Source organism: Denticeps clupeoides, chromosome 11 (assembly GCF_900700375.1).
Source record: "Denticeps clupeoides chromosome 11, fDenClu1.1, whole genome shotgun sequence".
NCBI classification, from domain to species: Eukaryota; Metazoa; Chordata; class Actinopteri; order Clupeiformes; family Denticipitidae; genus Denticeps; species Denticeps clupeoides.
The window spans coordinates 2,324,547-2,348,558 of NC_041717.1; the positions used below are offsets into that span (position 1 = coordinate 2,324,547).

General features: G+C 41.3%; 1 protein-coding gene across 3 annotated transcripts in view; it reads left to right on the forward strand.

Moving 5' to 3' along the window:
- ccser1 (coiled-coil serine-rich protein 1) overlaps positions 1 to 24,012 on the forward strand; it is an 80,662-nt gene that overhangs the window by 47,758 nt on the left and 8,892 nt on the right. Inside the window, exon 10 of one of the 3 annotated variants that reach the window (XM_028996102.1) lies at positions 9,609 to 9,646. The exons of the other annotated variants lie outside the window; for them this stretch is intronic. Within the exon in view, the coding sequence (XP_028851935.1) occupies positions 9,609 to 9,611 (3 nt within the window). The 3' untranslated portion in view covers positions 9,612 to 9,646. The remainder of the gene's footprint in view (positions 1 to 9,608; positions 9,647 to 24,012) is intronic. 3 annotated transcript variants of the gene reach the window in all.

Consider the following 24,012-nt stretch of genomic DNA (forward strand, 5'->3'; position numbering starts at 1 on the left):
ACTTGAAGTTATTTGTATCATGAAGAAGAGAAACCACATGCACGTTGTGTTGCTGGGTCACCCAGAATATCATCTTGGGAGGAGCACACTACTTTTGTACTTTAATAAAGATTGTGTTTTTTTCTTGTTTCATCTATATATTTATTCATTTGAGGACTCCTTTGACCTTAAAAGAGTGAACAAGCTTAATGAGCATCACAAATTCACTAGTCAGGCCAAGGACAATTGAACTAATCACTGATCTAATTGCTAACATTAAAAAGCCAAGAGATTAGACATTAGAGGTCAATTTTAGGTTTCATCCACAAATATAAATATTTAGTTCAAAGCGTTCAAGGTAATGGCAGAAATCTATATATTTTTTATTCAATTTTCTTATTCGGCTGAGGATTTAGCTGAAATTACTTTTCCATGAACACAGTTCCACAACACCACTGTTTCAGGTACACAAACCATACTCTGAGTGTGTGTTAATATGAGAGTACAAGTATATGGCGCTGTGTAATGATGTGTGTGTGTGTGTGTTTTAATGTGGACTATTGTGTGACCGTGTATGAGGATAACCTGTATGAGTGTGAAGCTGCAGTAATTAAGCTCGTCTCTGCACCACAGTGTTGGGGATCGGATGCAGAGCAACGTCGGTCTATGGCTGCCGATCCCAATCACTCTCCTGCTCCTCATTTGCATTAATGAGATATTATCCCTGAGGAAGTCTAGCGTTCCGACTCCTCGTAACTCCAGGACCCACGGATGCGTGGCGTGAGTCTGGCATGGAGGGATCATTAACAAAAAAAAAGTGCACACAAGACCTGGTATGGACAGATTCCAGAGACAAACCTGATGCTGCCCAAGCATTTTCTTAAAAATGGAGAACAACGTGAAAGTGCATCCTCTGCATCTTTATTGCAGCAGAAACGTTTGCCGTTGGAAATTTGAGGCTCAAGGAGTGCAGTTTTACCCTATGTCACCTTACATTTGAGAAGCTGAAGACAGACTCTTTCAAGCAATGTCCCCCAACAACATCATCCACCACACTACAAACAACTGGAAAGATGTGTTCCATACACACGTCGTCACCCAAGTCCATTAAGTAAACCTCCCGGTCCATGATAGGGTTGTCAAGGTAATGGCTGCGCTCGAAAGTGGTGACAGAAGGCCGGCGTCCCAGCAGACACAGCCGAGTGGAGAGGACCCTGGGGGCGGCATTTGTCGCCGTTAGCAGAAGGTGAAGACTGGTCCAGGCGCCCCTCCAACCTCCAGACCCCAAATAACAGAATGGCCAGGCAGCACCTCGCTGTGGACAGATGGCTGGGGAGGCTGAAGCACTGCGACATAATAAAGATGTTCATAAATAATTATATACGTTTTAAAAAGTCAGGGATACACAATGATAACAGGAGGTCACATAAAAGACACCAAAAATATAAAGTAACTCTTTTGAATTTTATTTTTGTTAAAATGACAGGGAGCCATTTAGTGATCTGTGCAGGTCTGCGTTGAAAAATATCATAAGACTGATAAATAGATTATAATGTTTAAGTCAATATGAAGTCGATGGTAACTTGAAAGCACGTTGTCTGGATAAGGGCGTCTGCCAAATGCCTTAAATGTTAATATAAACATTTGTATACCATGTAAAATATTTTTAGGTAATTATTAACTAATAATTTACTACTAATGGCATTCAGTGCCACACGTGTGGCATAGTACTACCACAGTAAAAGAACCACAACACAACTCTACTGACAGGGAATTACTGATTATCTTGACACAGCAGAAATATAATGACTGGTTCAGAACAAAATTATTTTTCCTCCAAAGAAGCACAATGTGAGATAGTGACAGGGTCGGGGCATTTGGAGCACAGATAGCTTAATGCTGGTCATGGTGGGGAGGTGTCAGAACACACAGTGCATCCAAGTTTGCTGTGTCTATGTAGCCGGAGACATGCTAGAGTGACCCTGCTGACCCCTGTCCATCATCAGAAGTGCCTACACTGGTCACATGAAGAAGACAGTAGAAGATGTGATCAGTATGGCATTCATGTACATCAAGAGCACGGCATTATGGGAAATGGGTGACGTGATCAGTGTGTTCTGCTGGAAATTTTCAGGTGCAAGTTAGTTTGACATTATTGCAGGCCGCTTATACACCCTGATGATGTGAAGATATTCCCTGAAGTCAGCAGGATAATGCTCCCTGCCACACTGCAGAAACAAACTCCAGAAAACACATTAGGTTGAATTCATTGGTGTTGTGAACTTTGGTCCTTTTCTTTCTGTGCTTTTCCCATCTCTCAGTCAGTTTTACCTACCCGCTGCCCTCATCACTTCAGCCTCCGTCTCACAGGGCTCCTGGTGTATAAGAGTTTAATTTGTTGACTTTGTGTCCAAGTTCTTCAGATTTCAGTCCAATCAAACATCTCTGGGATGTGCTGGAAAAACAAGTCTTGTCCATAGAGACAACATGTCACAAGATACGGAACCTAAAGGAGCTACTTGTGTAAAAAAGACCGTGTGGTGGGGTGAGAACAGAATGTAGAAAAATTTCTTCTTGTAGACGGTCGCTATGCAAAACAAAAGCAGTGTCCTGCGACGGCCGCTATGCAAAACAAAAGCATGGTCCTGCGACGCCCAATCTTACAGACGGCCGCTTGATCCCCTGGGGCACTCGAGTATTCAGGGTCCATGGGGATCACAATTGGGTCATGGTTGTGTATCTGCTTGTTCGTCCTTCCTGGTCAGTCGGGAATTCAAATGTAGCCGATAGTGGTGGTTCTGTGTCCTTTGCGCTCTTCAGGCGTCTGAGATCACCCTTGCAGGGAAACCTGCCTTCTTGACATAGATCAAACACAGGAGCATACATAGAATATTCAACTTGATCAAAGGCTTTTCACACTTGGTTGGGTTCTTTGTCTGGAGTCTGATGAAGTTAAAAGGTTGCAGTTTTGTATACAGATTGTACATGTAGAAAAACAGTGTTCATTGCACATTAAAACCAAACCAGAAAAACAAATGACAACAATGATCAGATGCAGAAATGCAGAAACATGTAAATATAGTGGGAGGCTTAAAATGATATCAGGGAATTCATAAATCTGCAGATTTGCACTGACTGACTGAGCCTAATCAACAACAGTGGCCGGAAAATAAATACAAATAAAAAGTCCCACTTGTTGCCATGTGATTATAGAATTACACCTTTATTAGGGAATTCATAACTCTGCAGATTTGCATCGGCTTATCAAGTATAATCAACAACAGTGGCCGGAAAATAAATACAAATAAAAAGTCCCACTTGTTGCCATGTGATTAGAGAATTTCCACCTTTATTAGGGAATTCATAAGTCTGCAGATTTGCACCGACTGACCGAGCCTAATCAACAACAGTGGCCGGAAAAATAAATACAAATAAAAAGTCCCGCTTGTTGCCATGTGATTAGAGAATTACACCTTTGTTAGGGAATTCATAACTCTGCGGATTTGCACCGACTGACCGAGCCTAATCAACAACCGTGGCCGGAAAAATAAATGCAAATAAAAAGTCCTGCTTGTTGCCATGTGATTAGAGAATTACACCTTTATCACTAAAAGTTATTATTTGAGATTATTGTACTGATGAGGTGTTCAGAGAGAAAAACAGTTTCACATAAATATAAATTCTGATCCTAAACATCTAAAATGTCACAAATCTTGGTTATTACTGGTTACAGTTTGGTTTGTGAGTTCATCTATTGTGCCAGCCATATCTACATGCCACATTGTAAGTGATACAGTAATGTTGTCTATGTTCATTTTATACCTTGTCGGAGTGGATCCGGATTTAGAAATGCCTCGGTTTCTACGGTCCCGGGCTTTTTAGGATATGTAGATCCTTTTTATTTAAATTAAAGCACAGAGATTCTATTCCTCCCTGTGCAGTAAAATTCAGATAAAAAAGACTTACGGTCGCAGATCCACATCAGAGCAAAGGTATCACATCATTTGTAAAAAAGAGCGTGCTAGGGAGAGACCAGAGTGTAGAAAAACTCTTTCTCCCTCCACACAAAAGCACTGTATTCAACCACTCAAACTTGATGTTACCTGGCAGAAAGAGGCATGGCACAATAGAGGTTAAAAATGAACAGTTTCTAATTTATTAACACTGGTAAATAATTATTGTAGTTACATGTGAATATTGAATGTAAAAAGGTACCAAGGTTACAGAGAAAACAAAAATGAGAAGAAAAAGTAAAGGGGGAGAGAGAGAGAAAGAGGCAGAGCTATGAGAAATAATGAGATGATAGAGCAGGCTTGAAAACCAGAAGATCCGGTTTCGATGGAAAGACAGCTGGGAAAGAAAATAAAAGTAAAAAAAATCCCTTCCCCACATGTGAGCAGACCTTTATACCCCTGGCCTACAGGAAGTTGTCACAGACCAATCAGAACCTGTTGTTTCTGATGTCACGCCCCCCGGTGCCTCCCATCTGGGGAAGACAAAGAGAGTGGGCGGTCCTGGCGGCCGATACCTCACACGTTGCTGTCCGACAAAAGGCATGAAAAACAGAGGTGTTGAATCTTCATGCACAACAATTGGCACAGGAATGTCACATTTCTTCTTGTAGACGGCCGCTATGCAAAACAAAAGCATGGTCCTGTGACACCCAATCTTACACTTGTAATAAATCGGTGCGAGACGCAATAGGACACTTTGTTAAATCATGAAAGTGACCTACACAATATCAGACACATGCATACAATTCAGAACTGGGGAAATCATTTTGTTGAAAAAAAAAACTATGATGGATATTTAAAACAGCGTTGTGGCCTGAGAATGGGCGGAGTTTGCATGCTCTCCCCATGATGGCGTAGGTGTCCTGGGATGGGAATCTGCGACCCAGATCTGGAATTGGTGATCTATTTAAGATAAACTAGTATTGTCTGCGGCCTCCTCGTAGTCAAACACAGCAGAATTAAACATTTCCATTCACTAATGAAGCATGTAATATTAAAACATTTCACTAGTATCCATTTTGGTCTTTGTAATAATTGATTTTATTTTATTACTATTAAATTACTATTACATTTATTATTATTCATAGCAGACACTTTTATCCAAAACAGCTTAGGACAAGGATGCTGGGAGAACTGAATGCAGACAAGTCAAAGACATGAGGCTCCAGGTATAGATTGAGACGTTTAGGGGAGGATGTTCCAGAGATTCTTCACTGTAAATGAGTGATGGAGCTGCTCTGATGGTCTTTGTAGCTCATTCCACAATTGGGGAAGGAATTCATTATTCAGGACAGAATGTAGACTTTATGTATTATTCAGAATTTATTTAGTATACATTATGGCTGTCAGTTACTAAAGTTAATTACACATTTTGCACAGTAATCCTGATTTACTGTTATTAAGACTAAAGCTTGCTATAATGCACATGACAGAAACAAGTGTGAGAAAGATTTACTTTTTATAAAGTAAAGCACCCTGCAGAAATGTAATTTATTGGTAATTGCTTTGGGCTGATTAAGATTATGTGCCCCAAAACACTGTGCTTTTAATATTTTCATCTCTGCAGATGTATGTCTCTGTCTGATTATTCTATCAGAAGTAAATTCCTTTTCTAAATTATAAGATTAATACCATAATAAATACGTACACAAGAATGACTGGAAGAGTAAGGTAACCTTGATGGAAAGCTGGAGTGTCTGCAACATGAATTGCTGTATTCAGAGCTTCTTTTATCTCATTGGTTAAAACATAAAAGAACTTCTCTCTCTCTTTCGTACTGTGTATCTTTCTCTCTGATGAAAGTAGTCTCCAGGCAATCAATGAGACTGTTCCACCTTAAAAGCTACGTATTAAAGGCACCAGACTTCTTGCACAGTAAACAATCTTTAGGAAAGTGCCATTCATTTATTTGTTTACACATTATTAATCTATTGGGCCAATATGTACTCATATAAAGCACTTCTTTGACATTATTAACAGGATCCTTAAACAGAACAGTAGATCTGTTGTGTGCTTGGTACCACGTCCACACTTGGGGCTGTGATGAGAATAAGGATTCTTAGATTATCTGGACCGTGCCACCTCATCTCTGAGTCATTATGAGCACAGTGTCATGTCTTAGCCATGCTTGCCAGCCTCAGAAATGGGCTCACAACAAGCAAGTTCTCCCCCATACACCACTTGGCAGACATCAAAGAGAGGGGGGGGATTTGGCTCGCATTTATCCTTTCCTCTTAAATTCAGACAACACTCTGGTGTTCCAGTACTTACAATGAGGGCAGTCTCAGTGTGTGTGTGTGTGTGTGTGTGTGAGAGAGAGTTTATTAAGGGCTTTTTTCCAGCTCTTTCACCCCTGCTGCGGCGCTGCAGCTCCTGGCTGCGCAGGGAAGCTACTTCCTGTTGGCTGAAGGCAGAGCACTGCCTGTTTCCTCTGAACCATCTCCAGCCTGTCTGATCAGCCGCAACAGTCATTTATCTGAGCGCCGTGTCAATAGATTACCCGGGTGAGGATTTCGGTGCGAGGACAAGGCGAAGTTGCCCACAGTTGTTCCTGCGCCCGTTTCGCCCCCTTTTCCGTTGCGTTGTCACAGATTAACGTTTTTACAGCTAAAGTTCCCCTGCTATTCCTTCATGACTTGGCATGGTTTCTGTTCAGCGGTGATATTTCTATCATTTCCCCACTGGATTCTTTTTCCTCATTCTCTCATTGCATGCCGTTTCTTATTTTAAGTTTCCTTTTCTAACTCTTCTCTAGGCTGGCCCATTTTTGCCTTCTGTAGTTGCTCTTGCTCTCACAGTCCATATATGTTTTTGTCATGTCGTTCTCCATTACATTACTTTTTTCAGGCCTGTTGTCACTTCATTATCTGAACTGGGTGTGGAATATTTTTCATATCATATGTAACCATTCTTTCCTTCATTATGCTTTAAAGAGCTGATTATGGTTTACTTTCATTTTGTTTGGTCTCTCTATGTGACCTGGAAAAGAATTAGTGGTGAGCATATCATGCGCAGCATATTGAACAATTGGGAGTACATGTGGATTGTTAATAACTGTGTTAATGAGTTTCTTGAGATGATTTGTTACATATTTATGTATTTCTCATGTCAATAAATTCAGATGGGAACTGGGACACTCAAAATAAAGCGAAAGCCAAATGAATTAGCAACACACTAGCAATTAGATCAGGCATAATTTATAAAACACACATTGAACCTAATCTTAGTCCAAATTGCCTTGTTATGGGTATATTTTATAAGAAAATATGTTTGTAGCAGAATTATCCTGCTACAAACATATTTTATAGTTTTGTAAACTATAAAATAGTTATAAATACAGTACCATGCAAAAGTTGTGAGCCACCTATGTTGGGAAGATTACTTTGAAAATGTAATTTGTTACAAGTTACCCTTTTTAAAATGTTATAGTTGTCACTATTCCAGTTACTATATGAAAATAATGTAAATTATGAATGAATATTCTTAACTGTTAACCATTTTTAACCAATTAACCAAATAGATTAACCTGGCAATGTTTACCTTACATAACAGTACTAAACATTGATTACTAGCACTAATTAATTAACATCATTATGATTGATACTAACAGCCACCACAATGTCAGAATTTTGGCCTCTTTTTACTTTAAGATCATACAGTTATAAACCACTGGATTGAATAACTTTTTGAGAAACTTTATGGTTGCTCCACCCTTTCTCACCTCCATTTACTGTCAGAACACACTTGGCAGCCTGTAGCACTCGACATTTTTACCCAGCAGACCACCTTCCTTGCGGTAAGGTGAACTAAATCAACCTCTCCTCCATCTTGCATTACATATTGTGGTGTGTTTCTTTCTCATTTTTTTTCTGACATATTTTTTACTTTATAATGGAGGCCACTGAGTAGCAATAGAAATACTGTCACCTGACCCTTTACTTCATAATGGCAGATGTTGACTTTAAACCTTAAGTGGTGGTTTTTGGTGTCAGGATAGTCCATATATACATATAATATACTCCAATAAATATGTCAGGACTGGCGACTCATCACATTCAACCTTACAATGTCTGCTTCACGGGGTGGGGGCAGACACTTAGGGCTGATTGGCTGACACAAATACCACCCCTAGGATTCCCGCTACACCGCTATTATTAAACATACCGGCAAGGTTTCCTATACATTATTAAGATGTAAGTACAATTGTAATTATGAATCTTTCAATAAGTAACAGTAATTTAATTATAATCATTACTCTCCAACACTGCATATGACACAATCTTCAGCTTTGAACAAAAATTACAACAGAAAGCAAATGAAGCCTCAAACCATTACAGAGTTGCCATCATCATCTATAACCGACTGATTGAAAAATTGCTTTGAAGGACCTGTTGCCTGAGAAAGACCTGAGAATTTTCAGTCTGCTGCATGTGTAATTTGGCAGGCATGAGCCTTTTCTCTCTGTTTCCCTTTTTTAAGAATGGATTTTTTGAAATCAAAATATGAAGAATTGTGGGGAGTGGTTTTTGCATGGTACTTTAATCTGAGTATACAGTGCATGGAATGTATTCACAGCGCATCACTTTTCCCACATTTTGTTATGTTACAGCTTTATTCCATATTGGATTGAATACATTTTTTTCCTTCAGAATTCTACACACAACACCCCCAAATTTATTAAAAACAAGAAATCACATGTACATAAGTATTCACAGCCTTTGCTCAACACTTTGTTGATGCACCTTTGGCAGCAATTACAGCCTCAAGTCTTTTTTAAAAATGATGCTTGGCACACCTATCCTTGGCCAGTTTGGCCCATTCCTCTTTGCAGCACCTCTCAAGCTCCATCAGGTTGGATGGGAAGCATCGGTGCAAAATCATTTTAAGATGGAGATCTTTCAGAGATGTTCAATCGGATTAATTCACAGAGTTGTCCTGAAGCCACTCCTTTGATATCTTGGCTGTGTGTTCATCTTTCCCTCTATCCTGACTAGTCTTCCAGTTACTGTAGCTGAAAAACATCCCCACAGCATGATGCTGCCACCACCATGCTTCACTGTAGGGATGGTATTGGCCTGGTGATGAGTGGTGCCTCCAAATGTTCAATCTTTGTCTCATATAAGGCTGTAAAAAGGTTGTAACTGAACAAAATGTGGAAAAAGTGATGCGCTGTGAATACTTTTTTAGATGCACTGTATTTTCAAAGATGCATAGGAACACAAATTCATCATTGTGTCTCCAGTCTGTACCCAGTCTTGTCATTTAAACACCCTATATTCATTTGTCAAAGTAGTAACTTTGGTCTAAAGTGTTCCCCCGAATGTCAGAGAATGTTACAGATTATCATTTGTGAGTTGACAAATTGTTACACAGGACCAAAAAAACAGGTCAGTGTAACCCTTATAGTTTATTCATTTATTTTGTTACAAGGCAAACTGAGAAATTCATTCTGTATTCATTCATGTCACCATTTTTGGATTTATGTCATGTTTATTTTCATTTTTTGCCTCATTGAATTTCTTTTTTCACCTGTGCTTGTGCCTCCATCGTGTTCATCTCTCTCCATGTTGTCTCTGTTTCTGTTTCCCTGTGTCCCGTCCCCTCCAAATGGTGCAGTAACCAGCAGCAGCCTGTGTGGCGAAGGAAGTGTGCAGGTAGGGGGTCTTCTTCTGTGTGCTGTAGCGTGTCTGTCTCCAATCAAAGCAGGCCGCATCCCCTCCACCCTCCCGACTCCCCACCAACTCTCCCCCTGATTTCTCCTCAAATCTCTGTAATTAAGAGCGAGCTTCTTAAAATGGCATCAGCAAGCATATCTTGAATCATATGTTTAATTGCAGTGTGCTGTCTTTTAAATCCTTGCCTCTAATCCCATCAGTCAATAATGTATTTGATATCTGGCAAAAGCCACTTGGTCTGACAGATTTACTGGCAATCACTGGCCAGTGTGTACACATGACATTGATTTGATATTTGCATTTTTCATAAGAGCCATTTGGCGGTTTTGCTTTACTTTTTCCCCTTAGAGTAAAGATTCAAAGTAAATCAGTATAAAGTGGTGGTAGCAGCCTGGTGGGTAAGACACTTGCCTATGAACAAGAAGATCACAAAGTCACCAGTTCACTTAATACCATCGTGTCCCTGAGCAAGACACTTAACCCTGAGTGTCTCCAGGGGGACTGTCCCTGTAATTACTGATTGTAAGTCGCCCTGGATAAGGGTGTCTTGTAAATGCCGTAAATGTCAATGTAAGTGATTGTGAGGGATCACCATGATTCTGTAATGTTGCGTTTAGGTCCTGCTGGAATAGGAGTCTTCCAGGACAGTGGTGTCACCCTCAACAGGACACTATGGTTAAATGAGCATGTAAATGATGAAAATAATATGATGTGATCTTCAGTCAATAGATTCAACCAGATTCAGAATTGATTCAGAATTTTTCATTATTGGTGAGTGAATTCAATTCAAAGAACTTTATTTGTCCCCAAGGGGCAATTTAGCAGGTTCAGTGGAGCAATGCATACATTGACATTAGACACACCAGATGACACACAATACAGCGGCCATCAGGATCAGGAAGAACATCAAATTTCAATGCAAAGTCTCTCTAAGATGTTATCCAAGATGTAAGGTGGTCTAAAGATGCAAGATGTAATATGAAGGAAAATGGATAATCGGTTTTGCCAACTGTAAACTACTCCGGTTTGGATTTGCTACGTTTATTGCAACAGCGCTGTGCTCTTGTTTTATGGGTTCTCTCGGCTAGTAGTTTTACGAGGATGCCGCCTGTTTTAAGACATGCATTTCTAAATTGGACTCCCGCTGCCACAACGTAACCATGCATGTACGGGTCTGTGCCGCATCGAGTCCTGGCGCTGAATGTTTACGATTCACGGCTGTGATGGAGAGCTATGAGGTGCGTGTTGGGGTCTCTCATCTCACCTCACCATTACGGGAGGACCTGGAGTTATTAATGAAGTCACCATCTGCTACATTAATTCACAAAGAGACCGCAGAGTCTAGGAAGCAGGCTGCACTTCAGAGATGGTTGCCAACCTTCCACCCCCCAAAAAAAAACCGATCCAATTCGCCGCGTCCTTCTGTACAGTGCACCGCAGGTTACATTATGCAGATAATGGCAGGTGATCTATGACTCCCATGCCTGCTGTTAGTTAGAGACACAAATTATGTTTTAAAAGGCACCTGAGTCAGTGGGCACACTGTTGTCCTCGACTGGAGCCACTGAGACAAGATAGGAGCAGGACACAGGGCTGCTCCATAAATTAATGACACTTTATGTTATAGACCCATTTCAAGGACTTTTTTTGGACAAGCTGCAGGAATCAAATAAACAGATTGTCAACTTAAATCTGTATATATTGTGTTACCTCAACAGCGTTCCCAGCACATACAACATGTTGTCCAAATCCCTTTGGACAAGTCAGGGTCACAAGGAAACAGCAGTTTATGGCATGAATCTTCTGACACAAGGCAGGGACAATGTCATCACTGTCAAGATGAAATATAAACCTAACCAGTATGCCTCCAGTATGATTGCCACAATTAATATAGGTCCTTCTGAACAGCGTTGGGAGGCATTATATAGGACTTTGGTGTCATAAGGGTGGGGTTTGAATCCTTGTGGTGATTCTCTACATCTTTGCCCAGAGAACATGATTAGTCAGCTTTCATTGGATGAGAGGATTTGGATTTGTTACCTACCGCAGCCACTGTTGCTGATGTAGTTAATGACCCTAGATGATGACTGTAGCTTTATCTACCTCTGACCTCATGTGACCTCATCTATACTTGATATTCCTGGGTGAAAATAGGTTCAAAGCTAAATAAGTTAGCGGTTTGTCAGTAATGAATTTGTATAGAATCCTGAGAATTGCTAGTGGCCGTGGAATCGCGTAGAATAGGTCGGCAGTCATTGTGGTTTTTCTTTATGAAACTCTTGAGCTCAGTGTATTTATTATGCCCAGAATATTTAAGCAGTTACTGATTAAAAGGATAGAATGACATCAGTGTCACTGATGAAAATGAAAATGAGTATGGAGCACCTAAAGAATGTGCATTTCAATGAAGCAAAATCATGCATGGTTTATGGCAAACCTGAGACTTTAAAAACAACCCAGGAAAGTTGATGAGGATCAAAATCTGTGAGCCTCAGCGAGTGAAGACTGCATAATAAATGTGTGACTAAATTAGTCCCTCAAATAGCAGTTTTTCTAATTGCTATAACAATACTTGGTGAAATGCTGCACTTTAACAAGCTCAGGGGCATAATGTTAATTGGAAGTCCAAGAAACTGCTGCTGTTGGCCTACGCCGCCTGGAGGAGGTGGTGATGACGACCTCTCCAAACCACCCCAAAAACGACTGTCACATGTCAAAATGTGCGAAAGCCCTGACCTCTTGCTTAAATCTCTGGACTAGAAACCACCGCCTGCCGAGGTTCCTTTCTGAATATGTAGCTTGTTGCTACAGGTGGAATTGAGGGGGCGCCCGGGCGTCAGATTAAAGTTGACTGACAGGCAGACTGATGGATTATTAAGCATCCCGCGGGCCGGAGACTATTCCGGGAGCAGTTAGCCGAAGCTTGTAGCAGCCAGACCACTGCGAGCATAGAAAAATCTGGTGTTTTCATGGAACAAGCTGGATGGAAGGAAATAAACAAGCCCTCCATTAATCATGCAGGAGATGCCCTTAAAAGAAATTGATTTGATGGTGCAGTGCTTTAGATCAGTCCACTGCAATCCGATGAGGCTCTTTGGGCCACCAATCAAGGGCATTGAAATAATCTTTTTTTTGGAACGTTCCATCTTTTTCATTGCAAGGGCGGACCGCTGACGAGTCAAGTGGATTTTGTCAAGATTGAAGCACCAGCATTGTGTTTGGCAGATGTCCAAAGTAAATGTCATATTTGTCCTAGGTAGATATTTCACTGGGTATGTGTCTGGCTCGTGCCTCAGAATTATTAACCTGAAATTGTACATGTTCACATTTAATTTGAATTAAATACTTCTACCTCTGACAGAGATGGCAATTAAATAATTATTTTTAATCAGCGGCTTTGTATGAGTGTCTCAGTTAGTGTTTAGCATCTCGGCAAGGTCTGCCGAAACACTTTTTAAGCACCTTAATTGTAGATATTGTCTTGATACTATGCATAGTCATCATCAATGATCGGTTCTGCTGACTGCTAGATATGATTTCAGAGTTGGTCCAATCTCATTTATTGCAGTTACACTCCTGCAACAACCTTAAATGGCAACCAGTGGGCTAGAGTCGCTTAGTCTACACCTATGAGGTGGATGTTGACAGAATGCTGTCACTATGATTGAGCTTGTGCTCTTCCTGCCATACCAACAAGCATGAATCTACGGTGCTGCAGCGATGTTGCAGGTCTATTAGCCCGTCGACCTGGGTTTGATGCCTGCTTGGGTGACTGCTCTCTCTCCCCCTGCATGTGGTGTCAGAAGTGGGATTGCTTTCAGCGTGATCATTAAATGTGGACCCCGTGTGTGAGCTGTCCAGGGCTTCCTGGGATACATGAAGCATGGTCTGAAGGCTTTCTCCAAAGGGTGCCACTATTCACTCTGACATAACAATGAGGCTGGATCTGGTCAAGTGGCAGCTTTCTTACCCAGTGGACCTGGGTTGGAGACTGGGTAGGTAAGAGGGGTAACTGTTCGCTCCGTTTGCTTCATTGATTTACAGATTAGGTGTGACCATGTGCCAGATCCATGCTATGAAATTATAACAGATTTAAAGACAGTTTAAACACATTCAGGGTTGTCGCGACCAAAGCAGTCAAAAGTTGCCCCCGATAATGTCTGTGCACAATCATTAACCTGCATAGTTTGACTACAATAAGCAGGCCCATCAGGCACTGTCAACAACCTACTGTTAAAGTTGTTCACCACAGAAATACATTCTGTTATGCTGAAATGTTGATTTTGTTTATTTTCTGCCAAAAAGATAACTTGCCAAATGATTTAAAAAATCATTGAATTCCTAGACACATGATGGTATCAAATGAAGTCTCAAATTAACATTGCTCACATACCAACAAGGCTTGTTTCTTGAAATACTATGTGTGTTTTATGCATTTTTACTGCCTAAGAAGTCTGATAAATCCACCTCTGATCCTGATCAGGTGATATATAGTAAATAAATATAGCTGCCTAATATTGGCATGCCCTGGATTTGGAACTGGTATGGTTCAATATAGGGCCATCCTGGTACACATAGTCCCTTGAAACGGCCCCTTACAGAGCGATACCATGAATATAGCATTTGAATTGCTCTAGAAGTGTCACATAACCATCTGTGGGCTTGGCATTTTGAGTTTTGGCAATGTTTCCTCCAGCAGTGATGCAGGTAGGGGGCTTGCTGTAATCCTACTCATCCAAGCTAATTCACAGTTAACGCCTGTCTGCATTAAATTGTGTTTGACATGGATATAAATACATTTAATGCTTGGATTATATTGAAAATCTTAGGGGGGTTGGAGGGTGTGTCCATTATTTAGTGTATTGTGAGGGATGATGAATTAAATAATGACATATTACCTTCATCTGTGTTACACCCTGTCCCTTTGTGGAGCCAATTCCCCTTGCTTTCATGGAAAATTCTCTTCAGTTTTTAATCTTCAGTTAAATTTCATTGGCTTGATGGCATTTGCAAAGCAAGCTGTGACAAAGCTGCTTCAGGGACCCAGAGCCTGAACCCCCAAATAGCAGTCCTGTGGCAGCCATGGCAAAGCAGGCTGAAATAAAGAAACCCCAAGCAGTCCATCTGCCTCTGGCCCGCCCAGGAAGCGACAGAATAGCAGAAAGGGGTCGACAGGGAAGATAGAAAACGCAAAGGAGGCTTGTCCTTCCCGTAAAGTCAATCAAGTATGAAATGGTGTTCATGATAACATGCACAGCCGGAACCGTGGGCCACCCAGGGCTAGCAAATGGGCAGAGCTGTGTGTGTTTAGTGTGTGGCGTGAGTAGGGGTGGATGGGGAGGTGTTGGAAGGGCGCCCTCCAGTGGCGGGAGTTCAAATTCTTCACAGAAAAGGGGCAGCTGTTGAATGGGATAGACGTTTCCTTCTGTGAATTATTCTGTGATTTCAGTTTTTGGATGTTTCAGGTTTTTTTCTTGGTAATTACACTACCAAGTCAGATAAAAGCAATGTACACTGAATAGCCACAACATTAAAACCTCTAACAGCAGAAGTGGAAAATCCAGTTTAAATGGCAAAAGTCAGGCGGTGGAATGCATTAGGCAGGAAGTCAGTTCTTGAAGTTGTGTAGGTTTGTGGGACTGAGTGGTTTGTGAAGTTGCGATGAGTATACATTGCCTCAGAGCATCTCTGTAGACGACGTGGCAGCAGGATGCACCAGGATGCAGACAGACACAATCTGGTGGGGGCAGTGAGCTACTCTGGACAAAGATCTGCTGGGAAATATGGGGTCCTGCATCTATTACATTTACATTTAAGGCATTTTGCAGACGCCCTTATCCAGAAAGACTTACTACGTGCTTTCAAGTTACCATCGATGAAGTGATCAGTTCTAGTTCATTAGGACCCTCAACTATGAAAACAATCTTTTTATTCACTCGTTGTAGATTCTGTACATAAGTTAAATAATAGCAGCATCCATGTTGCTGCTGCTGTTTGTGGAGCATGACAAATTCACCGTCAGCCAGATATCATAGGACATCTTCAGAGGTCTTCTGGAGTGCATTACTCAACGGGTCAGAGCACTTTTAGTGGGAAAAGGCCTTCATGATTAATAACATTTCAGGCTGTGTCAAGAACAGCAGCATTTCTACTGTATTTACATTTTGACAGCCCTGTTCCACTTATTCTCTCTGGTCAGTCATGACCTCAAATTCACTGTGGCCTGTAACTGTAAAAATGTGCACTTAATTCATTAAAAAACTACAATAAATGTACAAAAACTGGTATGAAGCAAAAAAAACCACAACCAACCCAGGTGTAAAAGGTAACAATAGAGTCGCTAGTCATAAACAGAAAATCAGTTACGTATTACTTCACTCAGGGCACTATTTTAAAAAGTGGCTCTCAAACTTGCTGCTGCTGAATCTTGTTTAGTAGTGTAAGGTAAAAGACATCCTTAGAAAGTGAGAAATGCTGCAACATTGCTTTTATATATCTTTTATATACTTTTTTATATACAGTTTCCAGAATGAGGCAAGCAAATTGTATTGTTACAAACAATGCACTAAATTGTTTTTGACAGTTATTCAACTCACTAGACTTGCAATTAAACAGTTGCTATTTTAGGAACAAAATGCACAAAAAGAGTGAGAATTCATTAGCTGTAACACACAAAACACACAGTACATGCAACACAGTTGATATGGGGCACTTACTGTGATAATTTACTGACTATAATACATCACTGATGGGTTTTTCAAGCATCTTAATTGAAAACCCAGTGCAATCTGCATATTCTTCAAGAAGAGGGGAGATTTCAGAGGTTGTTCATTTGTGAGAATAGGCTGGATTTAGAAAATTAATTAGCCTTTCTATTATCCTCTGGATGACAGACGGCAGCTGGAGTGGGACGAGTGGGGAGCTCTGGAGCCTGGAGCCAGCAGGCCTGTGAGCGGAAGGACAGAGGCCACATGCACGTGCCGAGCATATGATCTCCAAGATCAGGCCATTTCCTGGGCTGACTTGTGTGTGATGAAGGACTGATGGCTTGGGTTTTAAAGATCCACAGTGGATCAGTCGGTATTGCCTGCACACAAGCCTGCATAATTCACTCCTGGGCTTTTTGTTCTAGAGACCTGACCTCGGATCAGTGTTGCCTGTTAAATTATCATAAGTATGGATGAGTTAAACCCTGGATCTTGCTGATCTTCCACACAAGCCTGATGTGAAATGACCTGCTTTGTTAACCTATTAATGAAACACTTCTGAAGTGGGTGAATCAGCTATATTTAAAAATTACATTGTGGGATCCACACATCTGTGAGCCGTAGTGTAGATGCTTCTTATTTCAACTGTCGTGGTCCCGAATTATTTTATTAGTAAGTTCAGAACACCATAAAATTGGTGTTGGTGTTACCACCCAAGTGATAAAATCCATTATATTATAAGGTTACTAAATTCTATAAATACTGAAAATCTTTATTTATAAACTTCTTGTGACCTAGACATCTTTTTTTTTTTTTTTTATAAGTGTAAAATCTTTGATAATTGTTTCTATACTTTGTTGGTGATTAATATGCCACAACATTAAAAACTCTGACAGGTAAAATTAAGGTTTGAAGGAAGCAGGGAAAATGAGCAAGAGTAAGGATCTGAGGGACCATCGACAAATTGTGATCAGAACATCTTCAAAATGGCATGTCTCATGCCTTCTCCAAAGCATACGATGTCCTGTGTTCACCTGGATGCTACTTTGACACATGCTTGATAGCTAACCATGGTAACAGTAATCGTTATTGGCAGTCCTTCTACCGGGTAATGTGCACCACCACACTGCACAAAGCAGTGCTTTGTGGAAAAGGGGAAAAGTTCAAGGGGTAGATAATGGCCTGCAAATTCCCAAGAATCTTAGTGTGGTCAAGTGCCCGTGGGATGGGATGGAAAATAGAAAAATTTTGCTATGTGGAGAGCCCAGCTCAAAACATAATGGACAAGAACATGCTGTCAACATCTGAGCTCCTTCAGGTCACTTTTTTATTGCCATAAGTTGGACTTAGATTGGATTCTGGGCTCTGGAGCAAGCAGGCCACAGCCCCGGGGGACCTGCTGCTTGACCGTGAAAAGCGTTGCCTCCAAAAGAGTCTTCGAAACAGATCAATGAGTGGCATCAATTATTACCATCGCTGGAAAAATTCAGAAACGTGGCCGCAGGATGCTAACGTCACGTTCTCCAAGTTGGACGTTGTGGCCACTAATTATTATCAATGAATGTGCAGAGATTTTTGGTCTTACGCCATTCATTTTTCATGCTCTGGCGTGGAACTTGAGATTCGTCAGCTGTGACTGAACATGGCCGCATTTTCAGCACTGCGATAGAAGCGAAAACCGGTATAGACAAATGAACCTTCTTTTCTTCACAGATGTCTCACATGTGAAATAACAGTGCAGTTGGGGTGAAGTTGGGTTGCGCTCCAAAGGTTTGTGAAATAAAACATTTTGTGTCTGGTTCAGTTGCCGTTATCAGAAAACAACTTTTATTAAGGCGCATTGATTCTGAAGTGCAATCATTTTTCAGAAGCCCAACTACATTTCTTCGCTCGTGTCTTCAAGGTTTGTAATAGTCTTGAATTATTCTGTTAATCAGGTAACAGTGCCAGTCCAGTACCTGCAGGGACCTTTTAAGATGTTGCTTGTGAAGCTTCACATGATGGGGAGTTCGCCATGGCTCTAAATATGATCTCATCTAATGAAAAAAAAGCAATTAAAATGGTTCATGTTTATGGCAACACAGCACACAGTTCATATTATTCACTCGAGACTGGAGTCAAGGACAGATTAAGGAATCCTAACAGAATCATGCCGATTGAAACTCATAACCATCACTTAGGGGAATGTTTGTTTGTAGTTTGTTATCTCTAGACATACGATGTAGGGGGAGAAAAAGATTCAAATGGTGAATGGAAAATCATGCCTTGTGATAAAATTGCTTTTTTTAATTGGAACTTTTGTGCATGGGGCGGACTATATAATTCCAAACTTATTTATCTTTATACACAAATGGAAACATTAAACGGTAAATTAGCCTTATTTTTTCATAGGACCTGTAGATCATTAGAATGAGATTTTCCAGAGAATAGGACTTGTGCAAGTTCAACTGCTGCTTCATTCACCTAATAGGAACACAAATTAAACTTATTGTATTGCTTTCCTTGCTGCAGTACATTATGCAGGGGTTAGGCACCTTTTATAATGTTCTTTGTTTTACAGTTGAAAAGAAAAGAAATACAGGCCGAAACATTTACAGCAGGGTCTCAAATAATGAACTGTTGGGTTTATGGTAAAAGTATCGCATTATGATAAGATTGAAATGGAAAGATTTAGTACGTAAAGAAAATTATCAGGTGGCCTTTGAAGAATCTATATTCTGATGTGTGGGTATAGTAATCCTTAAACATGAAAATCAAATCTCCTTGTTTTTTCCCGCACCATCTAATTATAGTCCAAACGTCTGAGGCCAAACACTGAAAAGCTGAAAATGGAGAGAATATTTCTAGGCCACTGTTCACACTGAAGTAAACTCCTTTGTAGAAAAAGGTCAGATTTCAGTGATTCAGTCACATTACTTCAGAAGTTTCTTGAATCGTGATTCAATCGTGATTGAGTTTTGCCGTTCATTGTCATTAAAGCACAAGAAGGACGATTCCTACAATTGGGAATCTTTCTACAGTCAAGTGAGGGTGAAAATGTGTGAAAAGATTTCCATGGACCCCAGTGACTATGTGGCTTGTGTAAGTGCTCAACCATGCCAGTACATCAACTTCCACAGGTCCCTCATCAGCACCGGTCAGAGTTTTGTGCCGCTTTAACCGATGCCTTGTCCTGGCTGTGGGTCCGTCATTGACTCTGCCGCAGACACGCCCGAGGGGATTTTCCCATGGGAGCGAACTGGGGGAGAGTGCTGTCCATCACCCCACTGCCCACCAGAGACGAAGAGTTAGTCCAGGCACCCAGCTTCCCCCACTGGACAGATTTAGGACACCTCAGGTTCATTAGTCAGAGCAAAGTAGGGCAGGTGCTGTGTGGATGCGCAACTCCCTCTCCGGTAGCCGGATACTCTGGGAACAGATGAAGATGAATTTTGGATTGTGAAGTTAGGCCTGAGGTCAGCCTCCTTTACCCTTCTTCTTCTGTAGAAGAAGGCCAAGACGCTGAGCTATTCCTGTGTACATTTTAATATTTTATCTCAAGTCTCAAAATTTGATCTAACACAATTTACTGCAACATTAATGGAAAAAAATACATGAATATTAATGACGGATTCCTTTGCAATGTTCACATTTTCCGAACAGCCTTGAGGCACATAGTAAGAATATTTTGCAGACAAATATGGAAAATGAATATTCAGTGCTACCACAACATCAGATAAGCATAAATTGTCCCCCCCTCTGCTTCATCTCATAATGTGGTCCTGCGAATGAGGCAGCCCACCCACACAGCTTCATATGAATGTAGGAATGTAGGAAATCTACAGTGTAATCATATCATGTTTGTGTGTGTGTGTGTGTGTGCCTGTGGGGTGTTTTAAAAAAAAAGATACAATTTTGATTATTCATGTTTGCTGTGAGTAAATAGTTGGACTTATCCAGAGGATTTAGGGCAGCACTGAATAAATAAAGAGGAGTGACCCTGAATGAATGAGAGGGAGAAACTCATTTGTTTAGGGCATTTTACTGTCACGGCTCTACTTGTCCCCTGTAGACAGAGCAGTCAGAGTGAGTGACCACCATCATTCTTTTGACTTTAATGAGAAGATTGTTATTGACAATGTGGTTAATAAGTTTAGTTGAAATCGTATGAAATTACCTTCAGTATGGAAGATTTTGGAGTGACATATCCACCATCATCAGAACACCACAGCAGATAGTATCTTTTGAACCCTTTACTAGAGTGACATACTGACAAATCCGTGCAATTTGTCATCTGCCTGTAGAGCAGCGGCATCAGAACGTGTCTGCGTTTTTTTATTTAAACCTGTCCAGCTTGGAGTGCATCAGCTTATGAAAAGCTCTTCTTCGGCTCCTCCGCATTCTTCATTTGTCACTCAGATAGGGCTATTTTTATCGTTAGCATGTCGGCAACCCCCCAATCTGGTTCGGAGGAAAAGGAGGGGGTCGCGGCCAGATTCCGATCCCTCCCAGGCCTGGAGACCGAGGGACCGCTGTCCACCCTGCCTCCCAGTGTGTGTGTGTGTGTGTGTGTGTGTGTGTGTGTTGGCCTCCCTTCGCAGCCTGTCATAGGATACAATGGAGGTAATTAACGAGGGGTTGCAGCCCCGCCCTCCTCCCCGCACAACGCTCGCTGGGATTGACAGGAGGCTGGCAGTGAAGACCCAGCCGCTTCAGCCCCAAGGTGAGACAGACATGAGACAGCTGTCCATAGGGGCAAGCTTCGCTCTGAAGCCCTGAGCAGGAGTGATATCTGACAGCTCCTCTGTCACAGCCATGAAGGACGTATTCCACCATCTCCCAATGCTCTCTCTCTCTCTCTCTCTCTCTCTCTCACTCTTTTATTCAAACTAGTGAAAATGAAACTGAGATGCACGTCATTTAATACGATTTTAGTCGAACGAGCGCATTAAAATGCCTGTCCAGTTATAGTTGGACTAACACAATAATTCGATTTAAACGTCTGAATGCCACTGGTGGGATTGAAGGGGTTTATGCAAAAGTGCTTCTCTATGGTGTGACACAAATTTAAGTTTAAGTGCAAGCTATGAAGTACTTCTTATTGATGCAAAATTAGCAAACATGCTCCATCCCAGCACCATTACAGTGTTGGATTTTGGGCCAATTCCCTCTGCATTCACCTCTCTCTACCTCTCTCTTGCTGCACTCTATTGCACTCCTGTTTTCATGCTTCCACCTGTACCTGGCTTCTATCTCCTTCCCTCTCCTCACAGGAAGGTTGCAGGATGCAGTTTCAGAGGTTGCGTCCCTCTGAAATGCATGAGCCATTGAACAGGTGCGAGTGTATAAAGCGGATAAAGGAGCCATTCTAAGGAAGGGAAATGTTTCATTATGGGACGATGTGATAACCTGAACCTGTCACCGTGCTGACAGATCCGCTGGAAAGGGGTAATTGTGAACGCCAAGCTAAACTTGAGATGGCCAGTTCGATAAGAGAGAAACCTTTTTATTCAGAAAGAAATGGCAACCAGTATTAAAATGTTCATATTAAAAAAGAAGTCTTCACCCAGGACCCAGCATCACTGCTTTTTATTCTAGACTGATCCATATTTTCTTTAAGGTCACTTCCACTGTCCCACTATAATCATACCTTACTGTGCTCAGCTGGTTCTACTCTTTATACTGTACTTCTCAGGGCCGCGCCAAGGGAAAGAGTGCAGCAGGTGTGTAGGTCAGAGGTCAAGGTCACTATAACCTCACATTCATGTCATCATAATATATCAGGAACACATAGAGGGGAATATCTGTTTTAAACTTTCATTTGGTTTAATAGATGAAATGATCACATATTGGTAGTCAAACATCAAGGTCATGGCGAGGTTTGGTGAGATTGATTTTGGCTTTTGAAAGCATACACGCTTGTGTCAGTAATTCTAGTTATTAATGAAAAAAGTTGTGGGCTGATCATTTATCCTCATGGCATAAAATGTGTCACCACCAGGAGAAGATAAGAAAATAATAGAATCATGACTTGTGTCCATCTCAGTCCACTGCTCATCTGACCGAGAGTGATGTGTTGTACACACTGTGCTGCTTATTTCAAGTTAGCATTCCAAGTCAGGAGCTGCAAAAAGTGGCACATGGACACATTTTGTGTCACAAGGACCAGATACAGTACCAACAGGGAAAAACATGTCACACGCATTGATCACTCAGTAACATTGTGGAAATAGAAGTGCTGATTGGCAGCCATGCCCTCCTCCTCTCTCGATTTGGTTGTGCTAAATCTCCAGTAGTGTTTGGTGATCAGTCTAGTGCAGGTGAGGCTCTGGTAATGAAAGCTGGGCGGCCTGACCCCAGAGTGTAGCCCCGGACCTGGGAGACGTTGGATCTGGCCACAGTGAGTGAGCTGCTGGATTTGGGCGGGGTGAGAAAAGAGGTGTGAAGCAGGGAGCCCTTTAGCAATCCATGCACTATTAATGAAAGCCCTGGGCTACAGCACTGGGATTGCAACAATAGGATTTGCCGTGCCATAAAATAAACCCCAGAATGCCCCAGATTAGGGAAGATGGAGCACGACTTAGATATCCGCTAATACATTTCTCCTTTATTTAACCAGGTAGATTTGGTTTTGAATTAAACCATCACTTTTATGCATTCCTAGCTAATGAATAATGTATGATGCAAAGAAAAATTGGATGGTTACAAAGTTTTTCTTCAGCATAAGCCAATGAAATTGACTATAGACCTTTTTTTTTTTTTACATGAAATATTTAGTCATCCAAAACGGAAATTGCCTCATTAAAAAATAATTGCAGGAATAGCTTTTGAAAACTCATATTTCAAAAAGCTCATTGAAAATGCAGCTGTATGCATCAGGGCATTCGTTTGCTCAGCTAACAGGTCTGGGACATTGGGTCTGGCTGATGACTTTGCCACCCTCGAATTCAGAAGTCAGGACTTGAAGCGCTAGACCACTCAGCGCTACCATCAAGCATTAAGTTTGCAAAACAGCCACAGGTTAACTTGGTAAAAATGGCCGAGTAGTCATCCATAGAGGTGATTCGTTGTATTATTGACTACTTTCTAAATCAGAAACAGGTAAATGCAAAAACTAACACTTACTTGAGTAAAATAAGTGACAAAATATGTCAGAATTCTAAATTAAAAATACATGCCCATGCCTCCATGTGGGTCTTCTCAGGGTGCTCCAGTGCTCCCCCTCAGTCACAGTATGAGCAAGTAAGGTGATGCTGAATTGCCCGTGGTGTGTGTGTGTGTGTGTTTCTGTGTGTAGACCTGACCTGGAAAAGTGGATTTCAGAAATGGGTGTTAACAAACAATTAGGACTAAGCTGAGCTGTTTATTGGTGCTTGTTATTGTTCAGAAGTTATGGAGTAATGGTCAATTGTTGTGTTTTTGCCTTTTTCCTTCCTTCTTCCAGCCCTCTGTGCTTTACACCTTCCATGTTGTTTGTCCGTTAACAAGGATAATTAAGGGAAAGCTGGAAAATTGCAGGACTGCAGGCATCCTGGAACAAAAGTGAGGGCCTCTGGTTTCGTCCTCGAATACCTTCGCACCTGACAGAAACATCAGGGGCCAGTTGGCTGAGTACAGTGGGTCATAGCATCGATTTGGCTCGGGCCCTCGGTGGGCCCC